Genomic DNA, 26,658 nt, shown 5'->3' with positions numbered 1-26,658 from the left:
CTGGTGTTCTCTAGAAGTTTTACAGTCTTCTTCTAGCATGATGCGGTGCATACAAATAGAAGGACTTATTCCTTTAAGATCGGTGATGTTGTAACCTAGTGCGGTCGGATATTTTCTTAAGATATGTAGGAGTTTTTCTGTTTCGAGTCTTCCTAGGTCAGCATTAACTATCACAGGCCGTTCAAGTTCTAAGTCTAGGAATTCATATCTCAGATTTTTGGGAAGTGTTTTCAGATCTAGGGTTGGTTTCTTAAGACACTGCGTAGGGTCCGGTGTTATTGCTAAACATTGGTTAAGTTTGTCTTCTACAAGATAGTCGAAGTTGTTTGCTTCGATTGCGGGCGGAGCAATACTTGAATGCGGCTCATCTTGTGATGGAGCGGCGTAATCTCTAAGAGCACGAGCTGGTTCTGCCATCTCGGGTATCGAAGGGAAAATGTTTTTGAAATCGGGAAGTTCGACAGGAGGGAGGTTGTTTGCAGCACGATATTCCCGAATTCGTCGTAAGACTCGGAGATATAGTTCGATATCGTTGATTCGTAAGTAGAACGGTTCGCCTTGTGAGCGAGTGTGTGTCATACAAATTGACGATAGAAAGAAAAGAAAAAGAAACCTTAGTCTCTACAGCGTAACGGAAGAGTTACGATATCGACTAAACAAAAGTCCCCGGCAACGGCGCCAAAAACTTGATCGCGACTTTATGAGTCGAATTTGGGGTACAAACTGCAAGTGCACAGTTCTATCGCGTAGTTTTAAAAGATATCGATCCCACATGGACTTATGAATCGATATACCGTTATCTAAGGTTACTTCGTAAAGCTAAGGCAGATAATGTTTGATTGTTTGGGGAAAAGCTAAAACTAAAAATAGAATCTAAATTAAATATCAAATAAACGGATATCGGTATGTAGTTCGTCGTAATTAGGGAATCAATTCTTTGTCGGTTTCTTGGTTTTAAAATAAATCATTTCAGTTGACTTTATTGATTAAAAGTTCTATCTCAAACTCTCGCTCTGTTGAATAAACCATGATTTTATGTTAACGTAGCTGTCACTTATAATTAAGTCAAAAACCATTTTTTGAAAGCAATAAAGTCCGTAGAAACTCTTTTTAAGAAAACACTAACCGTTTAAACACCCTTATCTCAAACTCTCGCTCTGTTGATTTAGGTTATACAATTAAATTCGAATGCTTAACTCTCGTCCTCACATTCAATCTTTAAAAATACTTTTTGGAAAAGATTAGAATTTAATTAACTCTAAAAATTGCTCTCGCCCTGATCTAGAATTAATATCCAATTTACACTGTCCAGTTAAAACCTCAAACTTTCGCTCTATTGATTTTAACCTCTTTATGTCCTTTACTCTCGTATAAAAACTTTGTTATTAAACCTGTAAACTGAGACCGTAAAAAGAGTGATTTTAATTTTAAATTTAATTAAACCGACTTAGTTTTGATCCCTTATTCCGCTTACTCTACATACCGATATCTAGGCGAATTAGCCAGACATGCTAAACGAACTTAAATAATTATCGTGCATAAACAGACTCATCTCAAGCAAATAATATAAATAAATAATAAAACAAAGCATTAAACAATAATTAAAGAACCTGAATAATTTAAACAGTAGTCTTGAACACTCCACCACAAGCCGGTAGGATTTGCTCTTGAATTCTTCAATCGAACAACAAATTAAAACGAAGGAATAAAAAACTAGATTCTAACGTAAGGTTAGATCCGGTGAAAAAGTACACAATAGTTTCCGGTGTAGAAACTATTATGTGAAAAACTAATTAAGTGCTAGAGAAGAAAAGAAAAGAAAATTGCAAGAGAAAAACAATAAAAATTTGCAAAAGCGGTATGTAAAAAGTATGCTTAAACTGCTGAAGAAAAGAAAATTGGAAACTGCCGAAATCTGGAAAAAGCGTGCAAACGTGGAAGCGTGGAACCTCTGCAGGGTTTGCAAAGTTGCTATTTATATTGATGCTTTCCGTAATGGTTTTCAAAGCAGTCCGCGTCAAGGAGTCTTCACGTAACGGATGCATCGCCGTGGAAATAGGATTCAGCGTGTAAACGTGGACTCTCAACGTCTCTGAAGGCAGAAATGTAGGGGGATGGTGTGACGTCCGTCACACCATGTGTGACGCTCGTCACATAAGTGTATGCAGCGTGACGTTCGTCACAGCATCCGTGGCGGTCGTCACAGCATCCGTGGCGGTCGTCACAGGCACGCCGCATGTGTCTTCTTTGGGCTGGGCTTGGCTTTTGCTATTTGTTTCTTTTCATTCCTTTTTGCACCTCCTTTTCTTCCTTTTTTACTTGTGCTTCAAATAAGACACCTGAGGCAAATAGAAAGGAAATACCGCGTAATATCTAATAAAATGCAGTAAATTGAAATAAATAATAATATAATTTAATTGAATTAAGTCCTAAAATATGATATAATTTCATGTTATCAACCTCCCAACCAAAAAAGATATTTTAACACCAGGGCAATCTCGAACCAAACGAGAGTTTTTAACACTAGGTTAAGCTCACAAGCCAACTGCGAGATTTTAACAGGCTGACCTCGGAAACCACACAATGGTTTTACCATGTTCACCTTAAAAACCAAGCAAGAGCTTTTTAATTTATTTAGCTCAAAACTAAAAAGACTTTCTCACAAGAGAGATATTACAATAATGCCCCACAACAAAACAAAATTATTTCACAAGTAAAAATTCACTCTAAAGCACTAAGGCAACAGAGAAGAAATAAAGAGAAAAATATATGAGTGTGAGAAGAAGTATTCAAAATACATTTTCTGGTGTGAATGAAACAAGAAATGATCCCTTTATTTATAAGACAAAGTGCGGCTCAAAAAGGGGGAAAAATTCATGGACTTTTTAATGCTCATAATCGATTATGCAGATTACATAATCGATTATGCAGTTCAAATATGGAATATTTTTAAATGGCGATTAGGTTGAACCTCTATAAATCTCTGATGCATTTTTGGAGAGAGAAATAGGCCAAGTGATTAGGTTGAACCTCTATAAATCTCTGATGCATTTTTCTCCTCCCTTGTCTCTTTACATTTCAGTCCTTTATTTACTTCCGTTGTATTTCTTTTTTTTCACTCTATTTTATTTATTTCATTACTTATTTCTTATTTGTTTTACAAACTCATTTAAACCTTGATTTTATCAATGATTCTTATTTGATTATCTTTTTTCAAATCCATATACAATTCAACCCCTAATGTGTTTGACATCACTTATTATCAATATGTAACTTGATTAGCTTCTTAACTTCAATCTTTAACTCCTTCAAAACTGATTTTATCTATATGGTTTGACATGCAACATGAAATCTGACCATGTATTTTGGTTTCCATGATGAAAAGAAGACAACATGTTATTTCCTTGAACACTGAGAAATTGAAGAATCAAGGAACTTATAGCTGACATTGGTGTTTCTCCTATCACCTTTGTTACCACATCAACCTACATTTGAATAACATATGATCTTTGTATTAGAGTTCTTTGCAGAAGTTGGAAAAAATTCCATGATCTATTGTAATATTTAAGTATCTCAAGATCCTTTTAGTTACATTCATGTGAAATCTCCTTGGATCATCTACAAATCTACTCACCAGGCCAATAATAAAAGCAAATATTTGGTTATTGTTGCAAACATATCTTAGTGAATCTACAATCTATTTGAAGATTATGGAATCCATCTTCTATTCCTTATCTCTTTTATCTAACTTGAGATTGACTTTAATAGGTATTGATGGAGGGCTACAATCATTCATCTTAAACTTTTAAGAATTATATCAGCATATTTTCTCTAATGCATCATCAACCCCCTTGATGTTTTGAGAAATTCCATTCTTAAGAAATATGACAATATATTCAAGTCATTTATCTCAAATTTAGATACCATGAACTCCTTGAACTTTTTGATCTCAATCTTGTTACTTTCAGTTATCAACATATAAGCATATCAAAATTATGTTGATGTTGTTTCCTGCACATACATATCATATTTAGTTTTACATTTGTTGAAGTCCATATGTTTTAGAAAGTCTTTTATTCTTTTGTTTCAAGCTCTAAATGTCTGCTTTAAGACATATAGTCTGTTTGATCACCAATTAAGAGATCCATATCACTTGTGTGATAGTTTTTTGTCATAATTAAAATATCTTAAGTCCCATGATCATGACTTCATATTCAACTTAATTATTAAAGATCTAGGAGGGATTTAAACTACCAAACTATCTTTTTTGGATTAATAATAATCACATAAGTCGTGACAAGTGATGTGTTCAAGAGACTTGTGAAGAAGTTGAGCATGATGAGTGTGGAGCATTTGAATTAAGGTGGTGTATTGGAAGTCCTTAATAATTCAAATGCTTGATAGAAGCTTTAAAAAGCACTACAGTGAAAACAGCTTATTGGATAAGTTGTTTTAGAAATAAGCTATTTTTGCAATTCTATTTTTTCTGTTATTCTTGGGTCTGTTTGTGGTTCCAATTTGTACCCTATAAATAGACATTGTATGTAATAGTTGAAAGGTTAATGCCATATGATTCAATTCTCTCAATCTTTCTCTATTTTCTCTATCTCTCTCTATTCACATTATCATCTTCATCTTTCCCAATCACACTGTTTTTCACCACTCCATTTCTGGTTTTTTCCAACATTTGGCATCAAGAGCTTTGGTTCTAATCCAATTCCGCTGCAATCATGTCCGTTTCAAACGATAAAATACCTACCAATCTTCCAATCCTTGACTCGAAAAACTACGACAAATGGGCGAAGCAAATGAAGGTTTTGTTCGGCTATCAAGACGTTCTTGAGGTGATAAAAAATGGTGTTACGTCTCTCGTCGAAGGAGCTACGGATGCTCAAAAGGCTACGTTCAAAGAAGAGAAGAAGAAGGATTACAAAGCGCTGTTCTTGATCCATTCTTGTGTCGATGGTGACAACTTTGAAAAAGTAGGCGATTGCGATTCCGCAAAGCAAGCATGGAAGATTCTTGAGAAGGCTTATGCAGGGGCTGCCAAAGCCAAAGTGGTGAGGTTACAAACTCACAAGCGACAGTTCGAGTTAATGCAAATGGAGGACAAGGAGTCGATAAACGATTATGTGACGCATATTACGCGTGTGGTGAATCAAATCAAGTCGTGCGGGGAAACTACGGTAGAGCAGAATGTTGTGTCGAAGATCTTGCGTTCTTTAACGCCAAGATTCGATAACATTGTCGTTGCGCTTGAAGAATCGAAGGATTTATCGTCGTTGTCGAAGGAGGAGCTTCAAAGCTCACTAGAAGCTCATGAACAACGAATGGATGAGAGGGGAAACGATAAAGCGAAGTCGGAAATAGCATTGCAAGCGCGACTTCATGAGAAGAGTAAACGATCGGAGAGGAAAGGGCATCCGAGAGGGAAGTCCAATTTCCAGAATTTTGGTGGTAGAGATTCACAAAATTCAAAGGGGCAAAAAGGTGAGGGAAGCTCCAAGGAGGGTGATCAAGGAACCCACAAGCCATTCGACAAAAGTAACGTGAAGTGTTACAATTGTCAAAAGCTTGGGCATTTTGCAAAGTATTGTCACGCGAAACGAAGAGAAAATTGCGCGGATGAGGCGAAGTTTGCTAGGGAAGAAGAGAATGATGATAATACGCTTCTTGTGATGATCACGGAAGAGAATTATGGCATGAGAAAAGGGCTGGACAGCAGTGGCAGCAGTGCAGACAATTCTGCAGAAACGCGTTCGGAGAAAAACACAATGATAACGGTTCGAGATGGAATTCAAAGTAGCGATGAGTGGTACTTGGATTCTGGTTGTTCGACTCATATGACGGGAAGAAAGGATTGGTTTGTCAAGATCAATCAAGCCACGAAGAATAAAGTGAGATTTGCCGATGATACGACGTTATCCGCCGATGGCGTTGGAGATGTCTTGATCGTGAAGAAAGATGGTGGTCGTTCATTGATCAAGGATGTGCTGTACATTCCAGGAATCAAATGTAATCTCTTGAGCATTGGCCAACTACTCGAGAAAGATTATATTATTCGCATGGAAAACAAGGTATTGCGCGTTTTGGACCGAAAGGGAGTTTTGGTACTTAAAGCACCGATGGCTGCCAATCGAACTTTCAAGATAGCATTGAAAGTAATGGAGCATCGATGTTTAGCTACAGCGGCAAGTCGTGAGGAGTGGTTGTGGCATTACCGTCTTGGTCATCTCAATTTTCGAGACCTCGACGCGTTGCATAGACATGGTATGGTGACCGGGCTGCCAAGAATCGTGGTTCCAGCTGAGTTGTGTGTTGAATGTGTTCAAGGGAAGCAACACAAGAGTGTTTTCAGCAAGGATACAGGTTATAGGACCAAGCATCTTCTTGAGGTGGTGTATTCGGACGTGTGTGGGCCGATGCAAGTCAATTCGTATGGAGGTAACCGCTACTTTGTCACGTTTATTGATGATTTCAGTAGGAAGCTGTGGATTTATCTAATCAAGAGGAAGGATGAGGTGTTTGATATGTTCAAACGATTTAAATCCATGGTTGAGCGGCAAAGTAGTCACAAACTCAAAATTCTCAAAACCGATGGAGGAGGAGAATTTACTTCGAGGGAATTTGGGAGTTATTGTGACGATGAGGGTATTGTGCATGAGGTTGTACCACCCTATACGCCTCAGCAAAATGGTGTTGCCGAGAGAAAAAATCGGACGATTATGAACATGGTGCGTAGCATGTTGAAAGCGGAAAATCTTCCGAAAGAGTTGTGGGGAGAAGCTGTTTCTACAGCTGCTTATTTGATAAACAGGTGTCCTACAAAGAAGCTGGACAAGGTTACTCCAGAAGAGGTATGGTGTGGACACAAGCCAAGTTTGAGTCACTTGCGTGTTTTCGGTTCGGTAGCGTTTCGACATATTCCGGGTCAGATTCGAAAGAAATTAGATGACAAGGGTGAAATGATGCTGTTGGTTGGTTATCATCCTACCAGAGGCTACAAGCTGTTTGATATGAGTAACAAGAAGATTGTGATAAGTCGAGATGTGATCGTGGACGAGTTTCGGTAGTTTGACAGCAGAAAATCTGCCATATCAGTTCAGGAAATCGATTTGCCTCAAGATGAAATCGATTTCATGCAGGAAAATCAGCATTCTGGAGCTGCTGGAACTGGTTCTGGTGAGGTTGAAATCGATTTGCCTCAAGGTGAAATCGATTTCATGCAGGAAAATTTGAATTCTCAGCCTGCTGAAGGTACTGTACAGCAACCTTTTGTAACCGAAACAGGTGAATCAAGTAGACGACCAACAAGGCAAAAAGGATTGCCTCAAAGACTCCGTGATTGTGAATTATTCCGAGATAGCGAGATCAACAATGAGGGTGATCTTATTCACTTCGCTCTAATGGCCGAATCCGAACCGGTGAATACGGAGGAGGCATTAAGCGATCCAAAGTGGATGTGTGCGATGAAAGAAGAACTGAATTCGATTGAGAAGAACAGTACTTGGATGTTGGTTGATTTACCGAAAGGTAAAAAGGCGATAGGTGTGAAGTGGGTCTAAAAAGTGAAAGCGAATCCGAAAGGCGAGATAATCAAGCATAAAGCTCGATTAGTAGCGAAGGGATTTTTGCAAAAGGAAGGGATAGACTTCGATGAAGTGTTTGCTCCAGTTGCAAGGCATGAAACCATTCGGTTAGTTGTTGCGATGGCAAATAACAACAGCTGGCCGTTGTATCAAATGGACGTCAAATCTGCGTTTTTGAATGGTCCACTTGATGAGGAGGTATATGTGAGACAACCACCTGGTTTTGTGATCAAAAATCAAGAGGCAAAGGTCTATAAGTTGAGGAAGGCACTCTATGGTTTGAAACAAGCTCCAAGAGCTTGGAACAAACGCATAGATGGATTTCTTAGCGATGTTGGTTTCAAGAAATGCGTATCCGAACATGGAGTTTATGTGAAACTGGATGCAAGTGAGGGAGTAATCATTCTTTGTCTTTATGTGGACGATTTGTTGATTACCGGCAACTGTGAAAAGAACATTTCAAAGTTCAAAGGAGAGCTTATGAAGGAATTTGAAATGAGTGATCTTGGTATCATGAAATACTTCTTAGGCATAGAGTTCCAAAGGACAAAATTGGGACTGCTCATGCACCAAAGAAGGTATGCCATGGAAATTCTGAAGAGGTGTAATATGGAACATTGCAATGCTGCCACAACACCAGCCGAGACACGATTACAGCTGTCCAAGAGTGAAGAAGAACAAGATGTGGATCCTACTGAATACCGGAGATTGATAGGATCATTGCGTTACTTGTGCAATACGCGGCCAGATTTGGCGTTTAGTGTCGGTATTGCGAGTAGATTTATGGAGAGGCCGAAGGTATCACACTTGGCAGCAGTTAAGAGGATCCTTAGATATGTGAAAGGTACTCTTGGTTGTGGAATTTTGTTTCCGGCAAGCGACATGGGCAGAAGTTGTGAGTTACTCGGATACACCGATTCCAATTGGTGCGGAGATAAGGATGATCGAAAGTCTACGGCGGGGTATCTCTTTATGTTCGGTAAGGCACCAATCTCTTGGTGTTCGAAAAAGGAACCAGTTGTAGCCCTCTCTTCTTGCGAGGCCGAGTATATAGCAGCGTCGATGTGTGCATGCCAAGCTGTGTGGCTGGTGAATCTATGTAAGGAGCTGGACAGCAGTAGAAATGGGGCTGTTTTGCTACTTGTGGACAACATTTCAACGATAAACCTTGCTAAGAATCCCATAGCACATGGGAGGAGCAAGCATATTGAAATGCGATTCCACTATTTGAGAGAATTGGTGAGCTCCGGACAGTTGCGTTTAGGGTACTGCAGAAGCGAAGAACAAGTCGCGGACTTGTTAACGAAAGGCGTGACAAGTGATGTGTTCAAGAGACTTGTGAAGAAGTTGAGCATGATGAGTGTGGAGCATTTGAATTAAGGTGGTGTATTGGAAGTCCTTAATAATTCAAATGCTTGATAGAAGCTTTAAAAAACACTGCAGTGAAAACAACTTATTGGATAAGTTGTTTTGGAAATAAGCTGTTTTTGCAATTCTGTTTTTTCTGTTATTCTTGGGCCTGTTTGTGGTTCCAATTTGTACCCTATAAATAGACATTGTATGTAATAGTTGAAAGGTTAATGCCATATGATTCAATTCTCTTAATCTTTCTCTATTTTCTCTATCTCTCTCTATTCACATTATCATCTTCATCTTTCCCAATCACACTGTTTTTCACCACTCCATTTCTGATTTTTTTCAACAATAAGTACATTCCCCTTTTGAGTTTTAGATCCTACAAACATTAATATCAAAAATTTAACAAGGTTTGACTCAGATAATGAATCTTGAACTTTAACATAAATTATATTGATATAAATAATATAGTGTTTAGATTTTTAAATATTGTATGTTTAAAATCATAAAAAGAAAAATTGATATTTCTCAATCTTATAGTATTAAAGAATATTTTTTAAAGGGTAATTAAAATTAATTTTCTACATAAAAAGCATTAAAACATCAAAAATAATTCTGATCATTTTAAACAAATAGACCCTAAAATTAAAGATCGAGTCTAAAGTTGATTAACTTGTTTGGATCAGTTTTGAAGTAATGATTTATTTGATTTAAAGATAAATTTATTTGTGGTTCAATTTTGAAATTGATTAAAAAAATTCAATTTGATTCGATTCAATTTTATGTGATTTAATCGGGATATTTTTTGGATATTCAAATTATAAATTATATTTTTTATCAAGATTATAAAAATACTAATAAATAATAGATTTGAGATAATATACTATATTAAAAATTAATATTTTATAAGAATAATTAATTATGATTAAACAACTCATACAATAAAAATAAATAGATTAAAGTATTAAAAATAAGTGTGATCGTTTGAATTGATTTTAAAAAATAAATTTAAAATCTGATCCAAATCAAGAGGACTTTATAAAATAACATCCAAATATATATAATATATCTAATTTTTTACAATTTTTAATTTATTTTATTGATTAACGATTTTTATTTGAATCAATTTAGACATATATCGGCTCGTTGCTGTTGATTGATTGTTTGCTTTGTTTGTTATTGTTTTGGTAATTGATTGCTGACGGTGAATGGTCTAGATTCTAGAAGAGTGACTCATCTCATACAAAAAATTAAATAAATTAAAATCCTAAATAAATCGACAAATAAGTTTGATAAAGCACACCAAACTGTCGTAGTGTGTGATGTAATGCAACTCAAATAAGTATATTTTTTATATAATATTAATTTCCATTCATTTTCTATGAACTTGCTGCTCTTTCTTATACACAAAGTAATCCACAACAGTAGCATGCCATCACAAGTGTTTTTCTGCTCCATCTTTCGAATTAAATTCCACCTCATTTATTAAATTAAATTTTGTACTGTATTATAGGTGAAATATCAAAATATACATAACTTTTTTTAAAAAATAAAATAAGAATAAAAAAGTGTTAATTGAACAAATATACTATATTAAATAAATAATTTTTAAAAATATTTTATTTGATTTTTTTAACACGTGTCGTTTATGTATTAAATAAGTGTCAGACACCACGAAACACCTTATTCTTAGAGGTGTACTAGTACTTCATAAATATTTTTACAAAATTATAATAGTTTACTGTGATTAAATCAAACTCGAAGTTGATCCAAAATATATAAACAGTGGCGTTTACTAATCAAATAAAGAAGCCAAAAAAGGGATGATAACACTAAAAAGTGCGCGTGTTTAGAATTACATTTTACTGGGAGTGTTCTAGGAAACTTCTTTGTTAGCTTCACCTACAAGTACAATTCCGTGTTCTCACTTGTGGGCACTCTTTTCACTATCATTATTGTATTATTATAATACAATAGTATAAAATCACTTCAGATAGACCTTACAGCATTTCTCTCTCTCTACTTTTCTGCTAGCATGAGCTAGCAATAGCTTTGTTTGTTCAAGGAAGAGGAAAACAAACAACTATATGGGGAACTGTTGCTGTTGGGGTCTTCAACCTACAGGTGATCGTCCAGCTGACACTAACAATCAATCAGGTAAATTAATTAAACCAACCTGTTCACAACAATTGACACCTCCTTTTACTCATTTATTTATAGATTCAGAGAAATGATTCATCATATGTTTGAAATCAAATCACATATTGTTGACTTGTGGAGGAAGAATGAACATGCTTTGGCCTTGTGGCCTTCATGCTGTTCATGATATTTCTTCCAGTATAGAAACAGAAACAAATTGGTTTGCAGTTTTAACTATCTCAGTGTTGAGTCAAAAGAAGAAAAAAAATACTATCTTCCTGTTGTGCATGTTTGATTTCAAATTAGTCATTTAAAACATAAACTCTCAACTAATTTAACTGAGAAAGCCAAAGAAGGGGTTTGTAAATACCAATATTGTTAGTCGCTCTTAAGATTTTAATCCTAGAATCAATACTTTCAAAATCTGCACTTGATGCTCTAAAAAATTTGCACTTCACAAATCTTAAACCTTCAACACCCTTGAAGTTCAGACTTTGCTGTATCTTAAATTTTGGAAATCAAAACCCAAAGCTTAGAATGTCAAATTCTCGGTGAAAACACTCGTTCCTTTTTTCAACTAGGATAAAATGTGAAGAATCTTTGAGTGTTAATTTCTCAAAATCACTCTCTCTCTCTCTCTCTTCCAAGCACAAACTCACCAAAACTAGAATTTGCAACTCTAAGTTTTGAGTCTTTAATTCTTCAAGATGATTCACCTCTACAATTTTAAGCACAACCCAAGATTTTAGAAAGACACCCCTTTCTAATCCTTAAAATGATTCCTCAGAAAAAAAGTCTCCTAGCGATGAATATGAAGCTAACAACTCCTAAAATCATTCACTAGATAAAAAAGCTCACATTGAAACAATCTTACTGTTGTTTCACTCACAATCTCATTCAAAGATTTGTCACAAAAAAAATGTTTGATTTAAACTTTAGAATGAAATAGATGAACTGAATGTTAGTTAAAAAAGTTGTGAAAGTGAATTATTTTAGTTGTGTTTAATAGTTAGTGGCAAGGTAGTCAACTACGGGATCTTAAGTAGGATCAGACGGTCTGTAAAAAATCGTAAAACTAGAATCATAACACGGTACTTAAGATGTTACCAAAGGCCAAAAGATAATTTGATAAAATAAAACCTAAAATCATTCACTACATAAACACTCACAATAAAACAATCTCACTCTTGTTTCACTCAAAACCTCACTCAAAAGATTTGTCGCAGAAAAAATGTTTGATTGAAACTTTAAAATGAAATAGGTGAAATGAATGTTAGTTTAAAAAGTTGGGAAAGTGAATTATTTTTTTATTTTTTATTTTGATGAAAAAAGTGAAATATTTAGTTGTATGAAATAAGTAATAAAAAAATTAGATGTTTAATAGTTAGTGGACATCTATTCCCCCAACAGGTGAAGCATCAAGAGCCAACAGTTTTTCAGGCTGGCATGGGCTCTGATGCCTTAGCTTCTCTGGTAAGTCTAGGACCATTCTAGAATTGTTTGACATCAACGCTCAAGATTAGGGCTCTGATGTCAAAAGGCCTCCTGGAAGTCTGGCGCGGAAATCGAAGGTCTAGCATCGATGCTCAAGTGTTGGCTCCAATGCCTAAGACTCTCCTAGAAGTATGGGACAGATTTAAAGGGCTTGGCATTGATGTCCAGTTTTCTGGCTCCGATGCTAAGACCTGTCATGTGAAATTTCATGGAATTTTGCCCATAATTCGATATGGTAACCGTTCAGACGTCATAAAGTTGACTTTTAAGAAAATTGATTTTCATAAACTATTTTATGCATGATAAAATAAAACCTCTGTCAACACATTTTTGATTAAATATCTTATAGGAGAAAGAGAGATTAACAAATAATGGAAGTAACTAATCTAATCCTAATAGATATTAAAACACCTAAGGAAACATGCAGTCACAAACATTGACATGTAGAGGTCTATGATAATTTAATAAAATGGACATAATTGATGTAATTACACGTGTTGCTGTCGTGCACCAAAGCATGTCAGACATCAAACACATTCATTATAAAATATCAGTGCTACATTGGTTAACAATTCGAACATCGGAATGACAACAGGGAATCATTCCTCAATTCTTTGACTATCTAATTTAGAACTTAGAAAACACTCCTTGCTATTAGTGGAAGTTAATTATATTTTTCTATTGCATCATGAAATGTTTGACATTTCAACATCTTAGCATCATTTATTGCATAACATTGGTGTTGCAATGTCACAGGGAGACTTCCATTCTCTTTTGGTCTCAGCAACTTAGGATTGATAACAAATGGCAATTCCACTTCTCTTGGGCGTAGCAGCAACTCTGGAGGAAATAGCAGACTATTTAGTAGTAGTAATAATCACTCAACAGGAAATAATACAAGTACCTCCTTTTGGGGCTCTGAGAATAGCCAGATCTCTCGAGTAAGAGAAGATGAGGAGTTTCCTTATGGGCATATCTTGGATGCTGCAAACTTGAAAGTTTTTACTTTGGCAGAACTGAAAGCAGCCACTAGAAATTTTCGTCCAGATACTTTATTAGGAGAGGGTGGGTTTGGTAGAGTATACAAGGGTTTGTTTAAGGGTTTGTTTAAGGAGAGAGCAACATCAAAAAGAGACGTGGATTCAACTATTGCCATAAAAAAATTGAATTCTCACAGCACGCAAGGATTTGCAGAATGGCAGGTATTGACATTACTGCATCATGGGTAGAACTTTCAAAATTAGATCATCACATTCACAAATTTGTTAATATGTGATGCCATCTATTTATATTTATGATTCTTTACTTTATGAGGGCACAGTCAGAGGTGAATTTCTTAGGAAGGCTCTCTCATCCCAACCTTGTAAAGCTGTTGGGATTTGGACGTGAGGATGGTGAGTTATTTCTGGTGTATGAATTTTTGCACCGTGGAAGCTTGGACAACCACCTATTTGGAAGTAAGAGCAGATAAGATACTTAACTAAGACATCCACAAATCTACCATTTTACTCTCTTTCTGTGTTTTGTGAATTTCCCCTGATGTTATTTTACTTTGCAGGAGGTTCAAATGTTCGTCCACTTTCATGGGACAGAAGGCTGAAAATTATGATTGGAGCAGCTAGGGGACTAAATTTCCTTCACTCCTTGGAGAAGAAAATTATATACAGAGATCTCAAACCCTCAAATATACTACTTGACAAGGTAAGTTTCATTTCATCTTTTGGTGGGTTGAATATCCCATGATCACATTTTGCTCATATTGAGAAATAATATAAGAAAAATTTAGTCATTTCTCAATTCAAGGTATCCATACTGTTAAAGAATTCATGGTAATGGAAGAAACTATATCTAATTTTTTGGTTTACAATAGGCATACACAGCCAAGTTATCAGACTTTGGCTTGGCCAGATCTGTTCCTTCTGATGACCGCACTCACGTATCAACACAGGTTGTGGGAACATGTGGCTATGCCGCCCCGGAGTACATTGCCACAGGTATCGTCACCACGAATACCCTCTTAATCCCTTCTAAAACATGTTTTGAAAGCATGGTGACTGCAACACTAAATTAATCTTCTGATGCCAATCAAACAGGTCATTTGTATGTGAAAAGTGATGTATATGGATTTGGGATTGTTTTGTTGGAGATACTAACCGGTAAGCGGATAGGCGAGATAATACGCCTTAGCGAGCCAAAGTCCCTACGTGATTGGCTCAAATCAAACCTATTAAGTAGAGCAAAATCCAGAAGCAACATGGACGCAAAATTGGAAGGAAGGTATCCACCGAACTTAGCTTCACAAGTAGCTCAACTTGCTCTCAAATGCATCCAAACAGAGCCCAAAGTTAGGCCATCAATGAAGGAAGTCCTCGAAACATTAGAAAGTATTGAAGCAGCCAATGAGAAACCAGCTGATAATATAAAGAGGACTACAAATTCCAAGGCAGCTCAGCTACATGGCCAGCCAGATGGTGGTTAATGGTACCCATTAACACCATCATATCATTTGAAAACGATATATAAATGATTGCACGCATAGAAGCTTATAGTTAAAGATGCATCCCAACATTTTTGGATTTTGCGTGAAGCCTGAGTATCTGCACTCCAAAACGACATATTAAGCACGACCGAGCCTTAGTTTTTTTAATCGTTAAATTAGTGGTCATGTTAGTTTTCTGAGTATGAACTCAGAACTCTGCATATTTTGAACACCTTTGGCGTCATTCAATTCAACTCGTCGCCCGAGTTGCATGCTTGGAATCGACACTAGGCTTTGATAAGCCAACATGTGAAGTTCCCTTGTTCAAGTTCAATTAATTTTTCACCATGTTCTTGGAGCTTGTAAAGTATGAAATCATCAATTCATGATTGATTAGTTGTTTTGTTTAAATATCTAGCGAAATACTGTAGAGAATTATTTCAGTCTCATTCAAATATGGTTCAATTCAAACATCAACGTGGAAGAGGTAATTAGGTTTAATAGAGATGAAGTAATCAAATTGCAGTCAGAACAATTAAAAAACTACTACTAATTTATAGAAGAATTTCAGACTACAATTTCGATGTAGATAACCGTCATAACAACGTACCTTGAGAGTCCCGGTGCGGTGGTGCAACTGTGCAACCACGATCTGCGGTGGCTTTATTGCTGTTAACCTGTGATAGTTGATGCGACTACTCGATCGTCGTTCCCACGTGCTTGCTCTGGTATTTCGGCGAGTGACACTACATTTTAGTGCAGTGTTTTTACCTGAGTTTTTTCCGGTGAAACCTCCGCATGTCAGATTACGCCGGTGTCGACGACGATTGATAATATTGAATCACGTAACCGGAAATATAACTTTTCTTTAAATAAATGTCTAATTGTTGGTCAGTTATAAAAGAAGTGATAGAGATAAATTAAATACAACTTATGATTAATTTCTTTGAAAAAGATAAAAATTGATTTCTTTTTCTTTTATATTTTTCGACAAGAAAAAATGCATTTTTTAAAATTAGAAAGAGTACATTATTGAAACATTATTTTAAAGATTTTTGTATTCATTTTAGAATGCCATGTAATATTATTTTCATGTAATATTATTTTCTTTAAGTAACGAGAAAGATAATTATGGATTTCGTCAAGAGATTTAAACGAAGTATACGATGATGAAAGTGAACTTTGAAAAGGTCTACAATTGCCTCTCTTGAAACTATTTGAGATATTTGATGAAAAATATGGGTTTTATAGGTAAATGGATGGGTTGGATGGAATGTTTGGTGTCTCATAGTTCTATGTCTATTCTTGTTAAAGGTAGTCCAACTAAGGACTTCACAGTTTCAAGAGGGTTACACCAAGGAAATGGATTATCTCTGTTTCTTTTTCTTATTGTGGTTGAGAGGTTATTTGGTTTGGTGACTAATGTGGTTTCGTTAGGTGATTTTAAAGGTTTCTATTGTAGCGACAATTCCAGTTTGGAGTTTTTGCAATTCGCCGATAATACCATTCTGGTGGGGGATGGCTCGTGACAAAATCTGTGGAGTATTAAAGCTTTACTTAGGGGGTTTGAGTTGTCCTCAGGTTTGCGGGTTAATTTATGCAAGAGTAAATTCATTGGCTATAATTTGGAGTGTGATTTTGTTCAGGCGGTTGCAGGCTTCTTATCGTGTGGTATCAGGGCTTTGTCTTTCACTTTTCTTAGGGTTTCTATCGGAATTAATCCAAGACGTTGGGATGTGTGGAAGCCTATTATGGATAAAATTAGAATAAGGTTGTTTGTTTGGCACAATACATTCTTGTCAATTGGCAGTAGAGTGGTATTGAATTCAGTGGTATCCAATATTCTGATCTTCTTATTTTCTTTCTATACAACTCCAAAAGTGATTATTAATGAAATTATCATGCTGCAAAGAGTTTTCTTGTGGGGTGGAATATAAGATAATAAGAAAATTAATTGGGTGAGTTGGGACAAAATTTGTCGGCTCAAGGAGGAAAGGGGCTTCGTGTCAAGCACTATGGTAGATTCAATTTAGCTTTGTTGAGCAAGTAGAAGTGGTGTATCTTAAATGATCGTAGTTCTGTTTGGTTTGGGTTTCTTAGATTCAGGTATGGAGATACAACGACTACGATGTTAAAGGATCCTATTTTCAAAGTTCGCTCTAAGGTTTCGCTTTGGTGGAAGGATTTATTTTCAATTGGTAAGGTTGAGGAGGAGAATCAGGATAATTAGTTTGTTTCGTCAATCTCTTGCAAACTCGGAAAGGGGAATTTAATTTATTTTTGGTTGCATCAGTGGTTGGGCTCAGTGTAACACCTGTAACACCCTTCTAAAATACCCCAAATATTTAATTAAAATAATAAACATATATCAGAGTAATTATGCAGTTAAGGGTGTCACACAATCATTCACACCATGTTCCAAAATAACTGTCATGCTCTTTATTTAATCAATTAAACATTTGCATAAATCGCAGCGGATAAAGATCAAATCAATCAAAACATGTAACATACTACATGTAAACTGGTTCAACAATCATTAACAACATAATTAAAATGTTCCCTCCCGATGTTACATCTATCAGAGCATGACCCACTAAGGAGACTACACTAGACTTCAAGCATTCGCTTCTACTCAACTCATTTCTCGTTACCTGAAAAATAGTTGTAAGGGTGAGTTCCTCAATCGATATAATAAGCATTATAAAATCTCATGTCATGTTAAGTAATTAGACACATTAATCACCCTAATCACAACATACAATCAGTAACAGCACATCAGCTCAACATCATACTCAACACCCACATAAAGCACAAGTATAATCTCAAATCATACTCCATAACAACACAACACACGTATAATATTGGAATACATCCATTCATATTATACGCCATACATACATTATGCAATGAGACTCCACACATGCGGTACCGACTATTCTTGAACATATAATTCAAGCTCACCGATCCCTCCAGATACGGCTACTAAGCTCACTAGTCCCACTCATTTGAGACCTAGTGACTCACTCACTAATTCCTCACCATGGGAATTAGCTACAGCCCCGAAGGCTAGACTATGCACACTAATCATCTAGCATGCAAACATCAACAACAAACCCACAATGGTTCACTCACTAATTCCTCACCATGGGAATTAGCTACAGCCCCAAAGGCTATGCTATGCACGCTAATCATCTGGCAATGCAGCATCAACAAAAATTCACAATGGAAATATGCTCACACTCTAAGCTATACAACAGTCCATTCACAAATACAGGCATAATATATACATTCACATCATTATACATGCCATCATACATCATCAACACAGGTATCAACACATCATTATCATGTAATTCAATTAAACACAGTATTAGCACACTCTACTAATACCTATACTGCTCAAAACAGCGGGATATAATCCCTATTACATCATACGCCAACATGGGCCAACTCTCAATTATGTACACAACATTTAAATATCCATTTTCCACTCTGCAACAGTGTTAACCGGTTAACGCCCTGGGTTAACCGGTTAACGCAGCACAACACGCTTCCTGTCCCAAAACTTAACAGTGTTAACCGGTTAACGCCCTGGGTTAACCGGTTAACGCAGCACAAACAGCAATATTTCAGCAATCACAACAGTGTTAACCGGTTAACACCCTGGGTTAACCGGTTAACGCAGACAAAACAGCAAATTTTCACAATTCAAAACAGTGTTAACCGGTTAACACCCTGGGTTAACCGGTTAACGCAAGACAGAAGCTGTTCCTGCGCTAACTCAAGCAGAATGCAGAATTTTCCGCATTTTCCGCCATTAGAGGACTTCCGGACCTCCGATTCCAATTCCGTAAAAAGCTATACGTTCAGAAAAACACGACTCACACAATTACGGATTCAATTTCAGTTTCTAACACAGTTTATCCAGCATCATTTTCAGCATTCACAATCCCAATTAGGGTCAAATCAACGGCTTATCACTACCCATTACATATTATCCCATAATACCCATTAAACGACGATAAACCCCCCTTACCTGAGTTAATCCGGCAAATCTTTGAGCTCCAAGCTTTTCTCTCTTCAACCTTCAGCCCTCGCTCTGTCTCTTTGCCTTTTCCTCTTTCACGATCGTTTCTCTGCTTTTCAGTAAAAACCTTTTTACTCCAAATGAGCTCTTTTCCTTATTTCCAACATATATATATATTTTCCAATTTATATTATTATTCCAATAATAATAATAATTCAATAATTCCAAAATAATAATAATAATAATCCAATTATCTAATTAAATTAATAAATATATTATTAACTTAATTTAAATAATTATCATATTATTATCGGGGTGTTACAACTCTCCCCCACTAAAAGAGTTTTCGTCCTCGAAAACATACCTCAAGCGAACAACTCTGGGTAAGACTCCTTCATCTTACTCTCCAGTTCCCAAGTCACGTTGCCACCTGCTGGTCCTCCCCAAGCTACCTTCACCAAGGCAATCTCTTTACCCCGCAACTGCTTCAACTCTCGATCCTCAATCCTCATAGGTGATGTTTCAACAGTCAGGTTATCTCTCACCTGTACATCATCTACTTGGACTACATGCGACGGATCATGAATGTACCTCCTCAACTGAGACACATGAAAAACCTCATGCAAATTCGCAAGCGACGGCGGTAAAGCGACACGATAGGCTACCTCCCCTATCCTCTCCAAAATCTGATAAGGACCAATAAATCGAGGTGTCAACTTCTTCGACTTCAAAGCTCGACCAACACCAGTTATCGGAGTAACACGGAGAAACACATGATCTCCCTCTTGAAACTCAAGTGACTTCCTCCTCTTATCATGATAACTCTTCTGACGACTCTGAGCAATTCTCATCTTCTCCTGAATCATCTTAATCTTTTCCGTAGTTTGTTGAACAATCTCCGGTCCAACCACAGCACTCTCACCGGACTCATACCAACATAAAGGCGTCCGACATCTCCTACCATACAAAGCTTCAAACGGTGCCATACCAATGCTCGAATGAAAACTATTGTTGTAGGTAAACTCAATCAAAGGTAAATAACAATCCCAAGCGCCTCCTTTTTCCAAAACACAAGCCCTCAAAAGATCCTCTAGCGACTGAATCGTCCTCTCAGTCTGACCATCAGTCTGCGGATGATATGCAGAACTCAATCTCAGCTTAGTTCCCAAAGCCCTCTGCAAACCTTCCCAGAATTTCGATGTAAATCTAGGATCTCTGTCCGAAACAATACTCGACGGAATACCATGCAAACTTACAATCTTCTCAATATACAATTCAGCTAATCTCTCTAACGGATAATCCATTCTGATCGGAATGAAATGAGCCGATTTTGTCAATCTGTCAACAATCACCCAAATAGCTTCAAAATTCTTACTCGTCCTCGGTAAACCAGAAACAAAATCCATACTGATACTATCCCACTTCCACTCTGGAATAGCCAACGGTTGCATTAGCCCAGACGGCTTCTGATGCTCGATCTTTGACTTCTGACAAGTCAAACAAGAATAAACAAAACTCGCAATTTCTCTTTTCATTCCCGGCCACCAAAATAACTTTTTCAAATCATGATACATCTTCGTAGCTCCAGGATGAATACTCAAGTCACTACGATGTCCTTCCTCCAGAATACTCTTCTTAAGTTCAGTAACATCCGGAATACACACCCGACTACCAAATTTCAAAATACCATTCTCATCAACTCTGAATTCACCACCTTGACCTTGATTCACTAAAGTCAACTTATCAACCAAAAGCATATCGGATTTCTGACCCTCTCTGATCTCATCCAGAATACCACTCGTTAATTTCAACATTCCCAATTTAACACTATTATGAGTACTCTCACACACCAAACTCAAGTCTCTAAACTGCTCAATTAAATCCAATTCCCTAACCATTAACATAGACATATGTAATGATTTCCGACTCAATGCATCAGCCACTACGTTTGCTTTACCCGGATGGTAATTCAAACCAAAGTCATAATCCTTCAGAAACTCTAACCATCTCCTCTGTCTCATATTCAGCTCTTTCTGATCAAACAAATACTTTAAGCTCTTATGGTCACTGAAAACCTCAAATCTTGACCCGTACAAGTAATGCCTCCATAACTTCAGAACAAATACCACAGCTGCCAACTCTAAATCGTGCGTCGGATAGTTCCTCTCATGAACCCTCAGCTGTCTCGAAGCATAAGCTATAACCTGCTTATTCTGCATCAACACACCACCCAAACCCAACAATGAAGCATCACAGTAAACCTCAAATGGTTCCGACGAACTCGGTAATATCAGAATAGGAGCAGTAGTCAACCTTCTCTTTAACTCTTGGAAACCTTCTTCACATTTTGAGTCCCAAACAAACGCTTGCCCTTTTCTAGTCAACATCGTCAACGGTAACGCCAACTTAGAAAATCCCTCAATGAACTTCCTATAATAACCTGCAAGTCCAAGAAAACTCCTTATCTCCGAAACTGACTTCGGAGCTTCCCACTTAGATACCGCTTCTATCTTAGAAGGATCAACAGCAACACCACCTCTTGAAATCACATGACCAAGAAAACTAACCTCTTCTAACCAAAATTCACATTTAGAGAGTTTAGCAAATAACTTCTTTTCCCGTAGAACTTCTAAAACCACTCTCAAATGCTCAGCATGCTCTTCTTCAGATTTCGAATACACCAAAATGTCATCAATAAACACCACAACAAACTGATCTAGGTACGGATGGAAAATCCTATTCATATACTCCATAAATACTCCAGGCGCATTAGTCACACCAAAAGGCATTACAGAATACTCATAATGTCCATACCTTGTTCTGAAAGCAGTCTTCTGAATATCCTCAGTTTTCACACGTATCTGATGATACCCAGATCTCAAATCTATTTTGCTGAACACACTCGCACCAACCAACTGATCCATCAAATCATCAATCCTCGGCAAAGGATACCGATTCTTGATCGTCACTTTATTCAGTTGCCTGTAGTCTACACACAACCTCATAGTACCTTCTTTCTTCTTAACCAATAACACTGGTGCACCCCACAGTGACACACTCGGACGAATAAACTTCTTATCCAACAGATCTTCCAGCTGACTCTTCAATTCAGCTAACTCAACAGCAGACATACGATACGGAGCCATCGATATCGGTCTAGTACCAGGTACCAACTCAATCGAGAACTCAACTTCACGCTCTGGCGGCAATTCATTCACTTCTTCCGGAAACACATCAGGAAAATCACACACCACGGCTAGATCACGAATCACTAGTTTATCTTTAGCCTTCAAAGTCGCTAACAGCATAAACAACTCTGCCCCATCTACTACTGCCTCATTCACTTGCCTCGCTGATAGAAACAAATCCTTTCCTTCTTCAATCTCAGGAAAGATCACAGTCTCATCAAAACAATTGATAGAAACTCGGTTAAACACCAACCAGTTCATACCCAAGATAACATCAATCTGCACTAGTGGAAGACACACAAGGTCTATCCCAAAACCTCTACCAAAAATACTCAAAGGACAATTCAAACAAACTGAAGTAGTAGTCACTGAACCCTTTGCAGGAGTATCAACCACCATACTTCCATGCATCTCAGATATCTCTAACTTAAGTTTCACAGCACAATCCAAAGATATAAAGGAATGAGTAGCACCGGTGTCAATAATAGCTACAAGAGGAAAGCAATTAATATAACACGTACCTCGGATCAAACGATCATCTGCAAAAGTCTCAGAACCCGATAAGGCAAAGACCTTGCCTCCTGACTGATTCTCCTTCTTCGGCTTAGGACACTGTGGACTGATATGACCCTGTCATACCCCAAAATTTGCCCGTTGGTATTACAAAGCGTTTCTCAAGACCCTCCGACTTATTCTGCAAGGCACCGACATCAAGTGAACAAAAACCCAGCTTACAACAGGCCCAACCCAAAAGGGGCCCAAAATAGCTTGCTCGCTAGGCGAGCAATCCCTTCGCCTAGCGAACGCTTCATCATGCAGCTCGCCCAGCGAAGCGTCAGATCCAGAATAAGGCCCCGACCTAGCTTGCTCGCTAGGCGAGCAATTCCTTCGCCTAGCGAAGCTTGCGAGAATTTGAATTTTTGGACCTCATTTTAAGCCCATTAGGTCACCACTACCTCTACTATAAATACATGCTCCACTGCCACGGAAAAAAACACACACAGACGGACGAAAACAGAGAAACAACACGGAGAAAGCAGAGAAAGGCGGACGGAAACCCTAGCACGGGAATTTTGACGGCCACGTATCCGCACCGGAGTTACCGCTGCCCAACTCAACCTGACACCAACAAGGATCCATCAATTCAGCATCATCACTAGATTGCAAACAGGTTTGTGTATCATTACCGTTTTATGTCTTCATTCCATAAGTTCTAAATGCATAACACCTCATGACATATTGAATTTTTGGATATGAGATCATACTTTGCATGCAAGCTCAACTGTGCCTGAACATCATGAATGTTGGATCATGTTATTTCTGTAATTGAATGTGATAAAATATGTAACATGTGGGAGTCATACTGTGCTGAAATTCCAAACCCGTGGTCGCTCGCCAGCTCATCGCTAGGCGAGCCTGCAGCGAGTCTTCGCTGAGCCTTCGCTAGGCGAGGCAGAGGCGAACGGGACAGTGGCTGCTTTGTCCCTTTGCTGTTCCATGTTATGTGTATTTCATTATTGTTGCATCATTTGGCCTGAACTCTAACTGTTATGTGCATTTTATGGCATTTTATGGTATTAATCAAATCATATTTTATCCTTATGCTCTAACCCGTGCGTTGAATGATGTAAAAGCTTCCATGAAGTGGCCGGCTAGGTACCCTTACGTGTGAGAGACTTTCGTGGAGATGGATTCCAAATTACTTCACCTTAATGTGAAGATTCATATTGATTATTGATTTTAATATGTCTATTTTTAATGTATTGATTGATTGTAATGTGTTGGTTTTAATTGGTTTTAATGTGGAAATTCACCATAATTACCTAATGAACTTAAAACATGGACTTTAAACAAATGATATCGGACCTCTCTTTATGACTCCACGATTACAATATTACGGTCATGTCCCGCGAACGTGGGGATATCCTTAGCAAAGACCCTCCGGTAAAATCATCATAGTCCCTCGGATGTTGCCTTCGAAAATACGATTTTGTCCCTCGATGACCCTTCGATGTAGCCTACGGTTAAATGATGATAGTCCCTTCGAATGCTAAGGTATCCTCACAACTGTTGCCTTCAATGACCTATCGGTGACCCTACGATGACCCTTTTACATCCCAAGGATAAAACTACTTACTTCTCGATAGTAAGGACAGTTTTACCCTCATAAGGATGGGAAATGCCCGGAAAGACCTCGGACAGGTATAACCTTAATTGCTCATTCATAACCTAAAAAATATTTTCACACCCCACACCTTTCAAACATCTTTTGGAAAATCACCACTTTCAAACTACTTCCAAAGAAAACTATTTTTCTAAACTACTTTCAAAAAACCAAACGAGATAACCACTTTGTATATATTCATGCAAGAATCATTACAAAGTTAAATTCTCATTTTCAAAACGTTTTTTATACATTTCTCAACCACCCTTTTTAGACTAGAAAACATAAATGATTGAGCAATTAAGAGCCCATGGATAACCGTGGATACAAAGGGTGCCTAACACCTTCCCTTTGTATAAAGTACCTCCCGAACCTAAGAATTTAAAATTAAGGTCTTTCCTGTTCTTTTCCACCTTTCCTTAAGGGATAAAAGAAAAGTCGGTGGCGACTCTTGCTAACCGCGACATTGCGATTACAAATCCAAATAAAGTCATTTCACCGTATGACAGAACTGGCGACTCTGCTGGGGATATTAAAGAGAGGTCCATCTTAAAAAAAATCATTTATGTTTTAATTTGTTCTTTCGCTTTAAGGGTATTGTTGAGTGAAAGATCCTACACCCGGATCTAGTGTACCTTAGGTAAGTAGCAATAGATCATCGCGACTATCCGGCGTATACTGGAATGGTTAAAATGATAGCTACGGTTAATGTGACACTTTGGTTGTCCTGATGTTCCTCATGTTACTTGAGGAAAAATTTGGCTTCCGCGTGGTGTCATCAAAGCATTAACCAGACCTTTAGAACCCTAATTGACTCATCCTAGCCATTAGAAAGTAGTGAGATGACTGACTTCGGTTCCGACTGAGGTTGGTTGATACTCGATACTACACTCTTTGAGATTGGACTTTAGGAAAGCTTCGGTCAACCACTTGGTGTTGCACTGAAGTGGACCTAAAGAAAGGTCGATGATCTGAGATCCTTCTAGAACCCGGTTACTATTCTAGGACAGGTTGAACCAACCCAAACTTCAGTGGGGAGGGTACTTACCTATGGACCTCAGGCAAGCTTTAAAACCTAGGGATAATTGTTGTGTGACATGCTTGTGCTTGCATAACATCATAACATCATAACATCATAGCATCATCATACTAACCATTTCAAGGACGTAGGAATTTAGCTTTGCTCTTTGAACAGGTTATGGCTTCCAGGAAGACTATCCGGTTCAATCTTGTAGCGATCTCTCCTCAACTCAAGGATTTGGTATCAGAACTCCCCGATCATGCTCAGTTCAACAAGAAACATGGTCATCTTCTCAACTTAGTTACCACTGGTTTCAAAGAAGATATGATGAGAGTCCTATTCCAGTTCTTCGATCCTAAGCATCATTGCTTCACTTTCCCAGATTATCAGTTGGTACCCACATTGGAAGAGTTTTCCAAGCTGATTGGGATACCTATCCTGGATCAAATACCTTTCAGTGGTTTGGAAAAGATTCCGAAGTCTGAAGAAATTGCCGCAGCTTTACACATGACAAAACCTGACATTGAGACCAATTGGGTAACAAGGAGTGGAACGAAAGGTTTACTTGCCAAATTTCTGATAAGTAAGGCCCGAGAATTCCTAAAAGTTATGAATGTCCATGCTTTTGAAGACGTTTTAGCATTGATAATCTATGGTTTGGTGCTATTCCCTAATCCAGACCAATTCATAGACATGAATGCTATTAAGGTATTCCTCACTCATAACCCTGTGCCTACCTTGCTTGGAGATGTCTTGCATTCCCTTCACACTCGTACTATGAAGAAGCAAGGGACTCTCATGTGCTGTGTACCTTTGTTGTCTAGGTGGTTTATTTCGCACCTTCCTCAATCAATCTTGAAGAATGATCAAAATCTGAAGTGGTCTCAAAGGATAATGGCACTCTCCCATTTGGACATCCGTTGGTGTTCTGACCTCAGAGAAAATGTTATCATCATCGACCGTTGTGGAGAATTCCCTAATGTACCCCTCATGGGGATAAGAGGGGGTATTACTTATAATCCTGCCTTAGCCCTACGTCAGTTTGGGTATGCCCGAAGAGATGGTCCACATGAAATGATTATTCAAGGTACAGTGTTCGACTATGACAATGACCCTCAAAATCTCCGTCAAAATTTTGTACGAGCTTGGGGCATGGTGAAAAGAAGCAATTTAGGCAAGAGAAATTCTATTCCTATGGAGC

At 37.6% G+C, this 26,658-nt stretch overlaps 2 protein-coding genes and 1 long non-coding RNA gene across 4 annotated transcripts; 2 read left to right on the top strand and 1 right to left on the bottom strand.

Annotated features, from left to right (window-relative positions):
- Positions 1–10,749: 10,749 nt before the first annotated feature.
- LOC127138610 (uncharacterized) lies at positions 10,750–16,050 on the bottom strand. Of its 2 annotated transcripts, none has more exons than XR_007808825.1 (2): positions 15,668–16,050; positions 10,750–11,121 (listed from the first exon to the last, which is right to left on the bottom strand). It is a non-coding gene; the product is annotated as an uncharacterized LOC127138610 (long non-coding RNA). The 2 variants fall into 2 exon arrangements; XR_007808824.1 differs by having other exon boundaries at positions 10,750–11,087.
- On the top strand, positions 10,936–15,468 carry LOC127138609 (probable serine/threonine-protein kinase PIX13). Its single transcript, XM_051065089.1, has 6 exons — positions 10,936–11,102; positions 13,335–13,780; positions 13,900–14,035; positions 14,137–14,279; positions 14,449–14,572; positions 14,672–15,468. Exons 1-6 carry the CDS (start codon positions 11,033–11,035, stop codon positions 15,055–15,057), a joined length of 1,305 nt encoding a protein of 434 aa, XP_050921046.1. The 5' UTR covers positions 10,936–11,032; the 3' UTR covers positions 15,058–15,468.
- A 245-nt stretch (positions 16,051–16,295) lies between the features above and the next one.
- Positions 16,296–17,287, top strand: LOC127135846 (uncharacterized). The gene is made up of 3 exons (XM_051062476.1): positions 16,296–16,568; positions 16,704–16,828; positions 17,158–17,287. Exons 1-3 carry the CDS (start codon positions 16,296–16,298, stop codon positions 17,285–17,287), a joined length of 528 nt encoding a protein of 175 aa, XP_050918433.1.
- Positions 17,288–26,658: the final 9,371 nt, after the last annotated feature.

The sequence above is a fragment of the Lathyrus oleraceus genome, chromosome 4, assembly GCF_024323335.1.
Source record: "Lathyrus oleraceus cultivar Zhongwan6 chromosome 4, CAAS_Psat_ZW6_1.0, whole genome shotgun sequence".
Lineage (NCBI taxonomy): Eukaryota > Viridiplantae > Streptophyta > Magnoliopsida > Fabales > Fabaceae > Lathyrus > Lathyrus oleraceus.
Note: the sequence above shows the minus strand (reverse complement) of the source record. Positions and strands in the feature narration are given on the sequence as shown.

Bases quoted from the DNA above. Each gene is read 5' to 3' on its own strand.
- LOC127135846 (XM_051062476.1), top strand. From the start codon at position 16,296: ATGGGTTTTATAGGTAAATGGATGGGTTGGATGGAATGTTTGGTGTCT. The intron at 16,569-16,703 runs GTGGGGGATGGC...GATTTTGTTCAG, and splicing joins TCGCCGATAATACCATTCTG to GCGGTTGCAGGCTTCTTATC. The intron at 16,829-17,157 runs GTTGTTTGTTTG...TGGGTTTCTTAG, and splicing joins ATGGATAAAATTAGAATAAG to ATTCAGGTATGGAGATACAA.
- LOC127138609 (XM_051065089.1), top strand. From the start codon at position 11,033: ATGGGGAACTGTTGCTGTTGGGGTCTTCAACCTACAGGTGATCGTCCA. The intron at 11,103-13,334 runs GTAAATTAATTA...GCAATGTCACAG, and splicing joins TGACACTAACAATCAATCAG to GGAGACTTCCATTCTCTTTT. The intron at 14,036-14,136 runs GTAAGAGCAGAT...TTTACTTTGCAG, and splicing joins GGACAACCACCTATTTGGAA to GAGGTTCAAATGTTCGTCCA.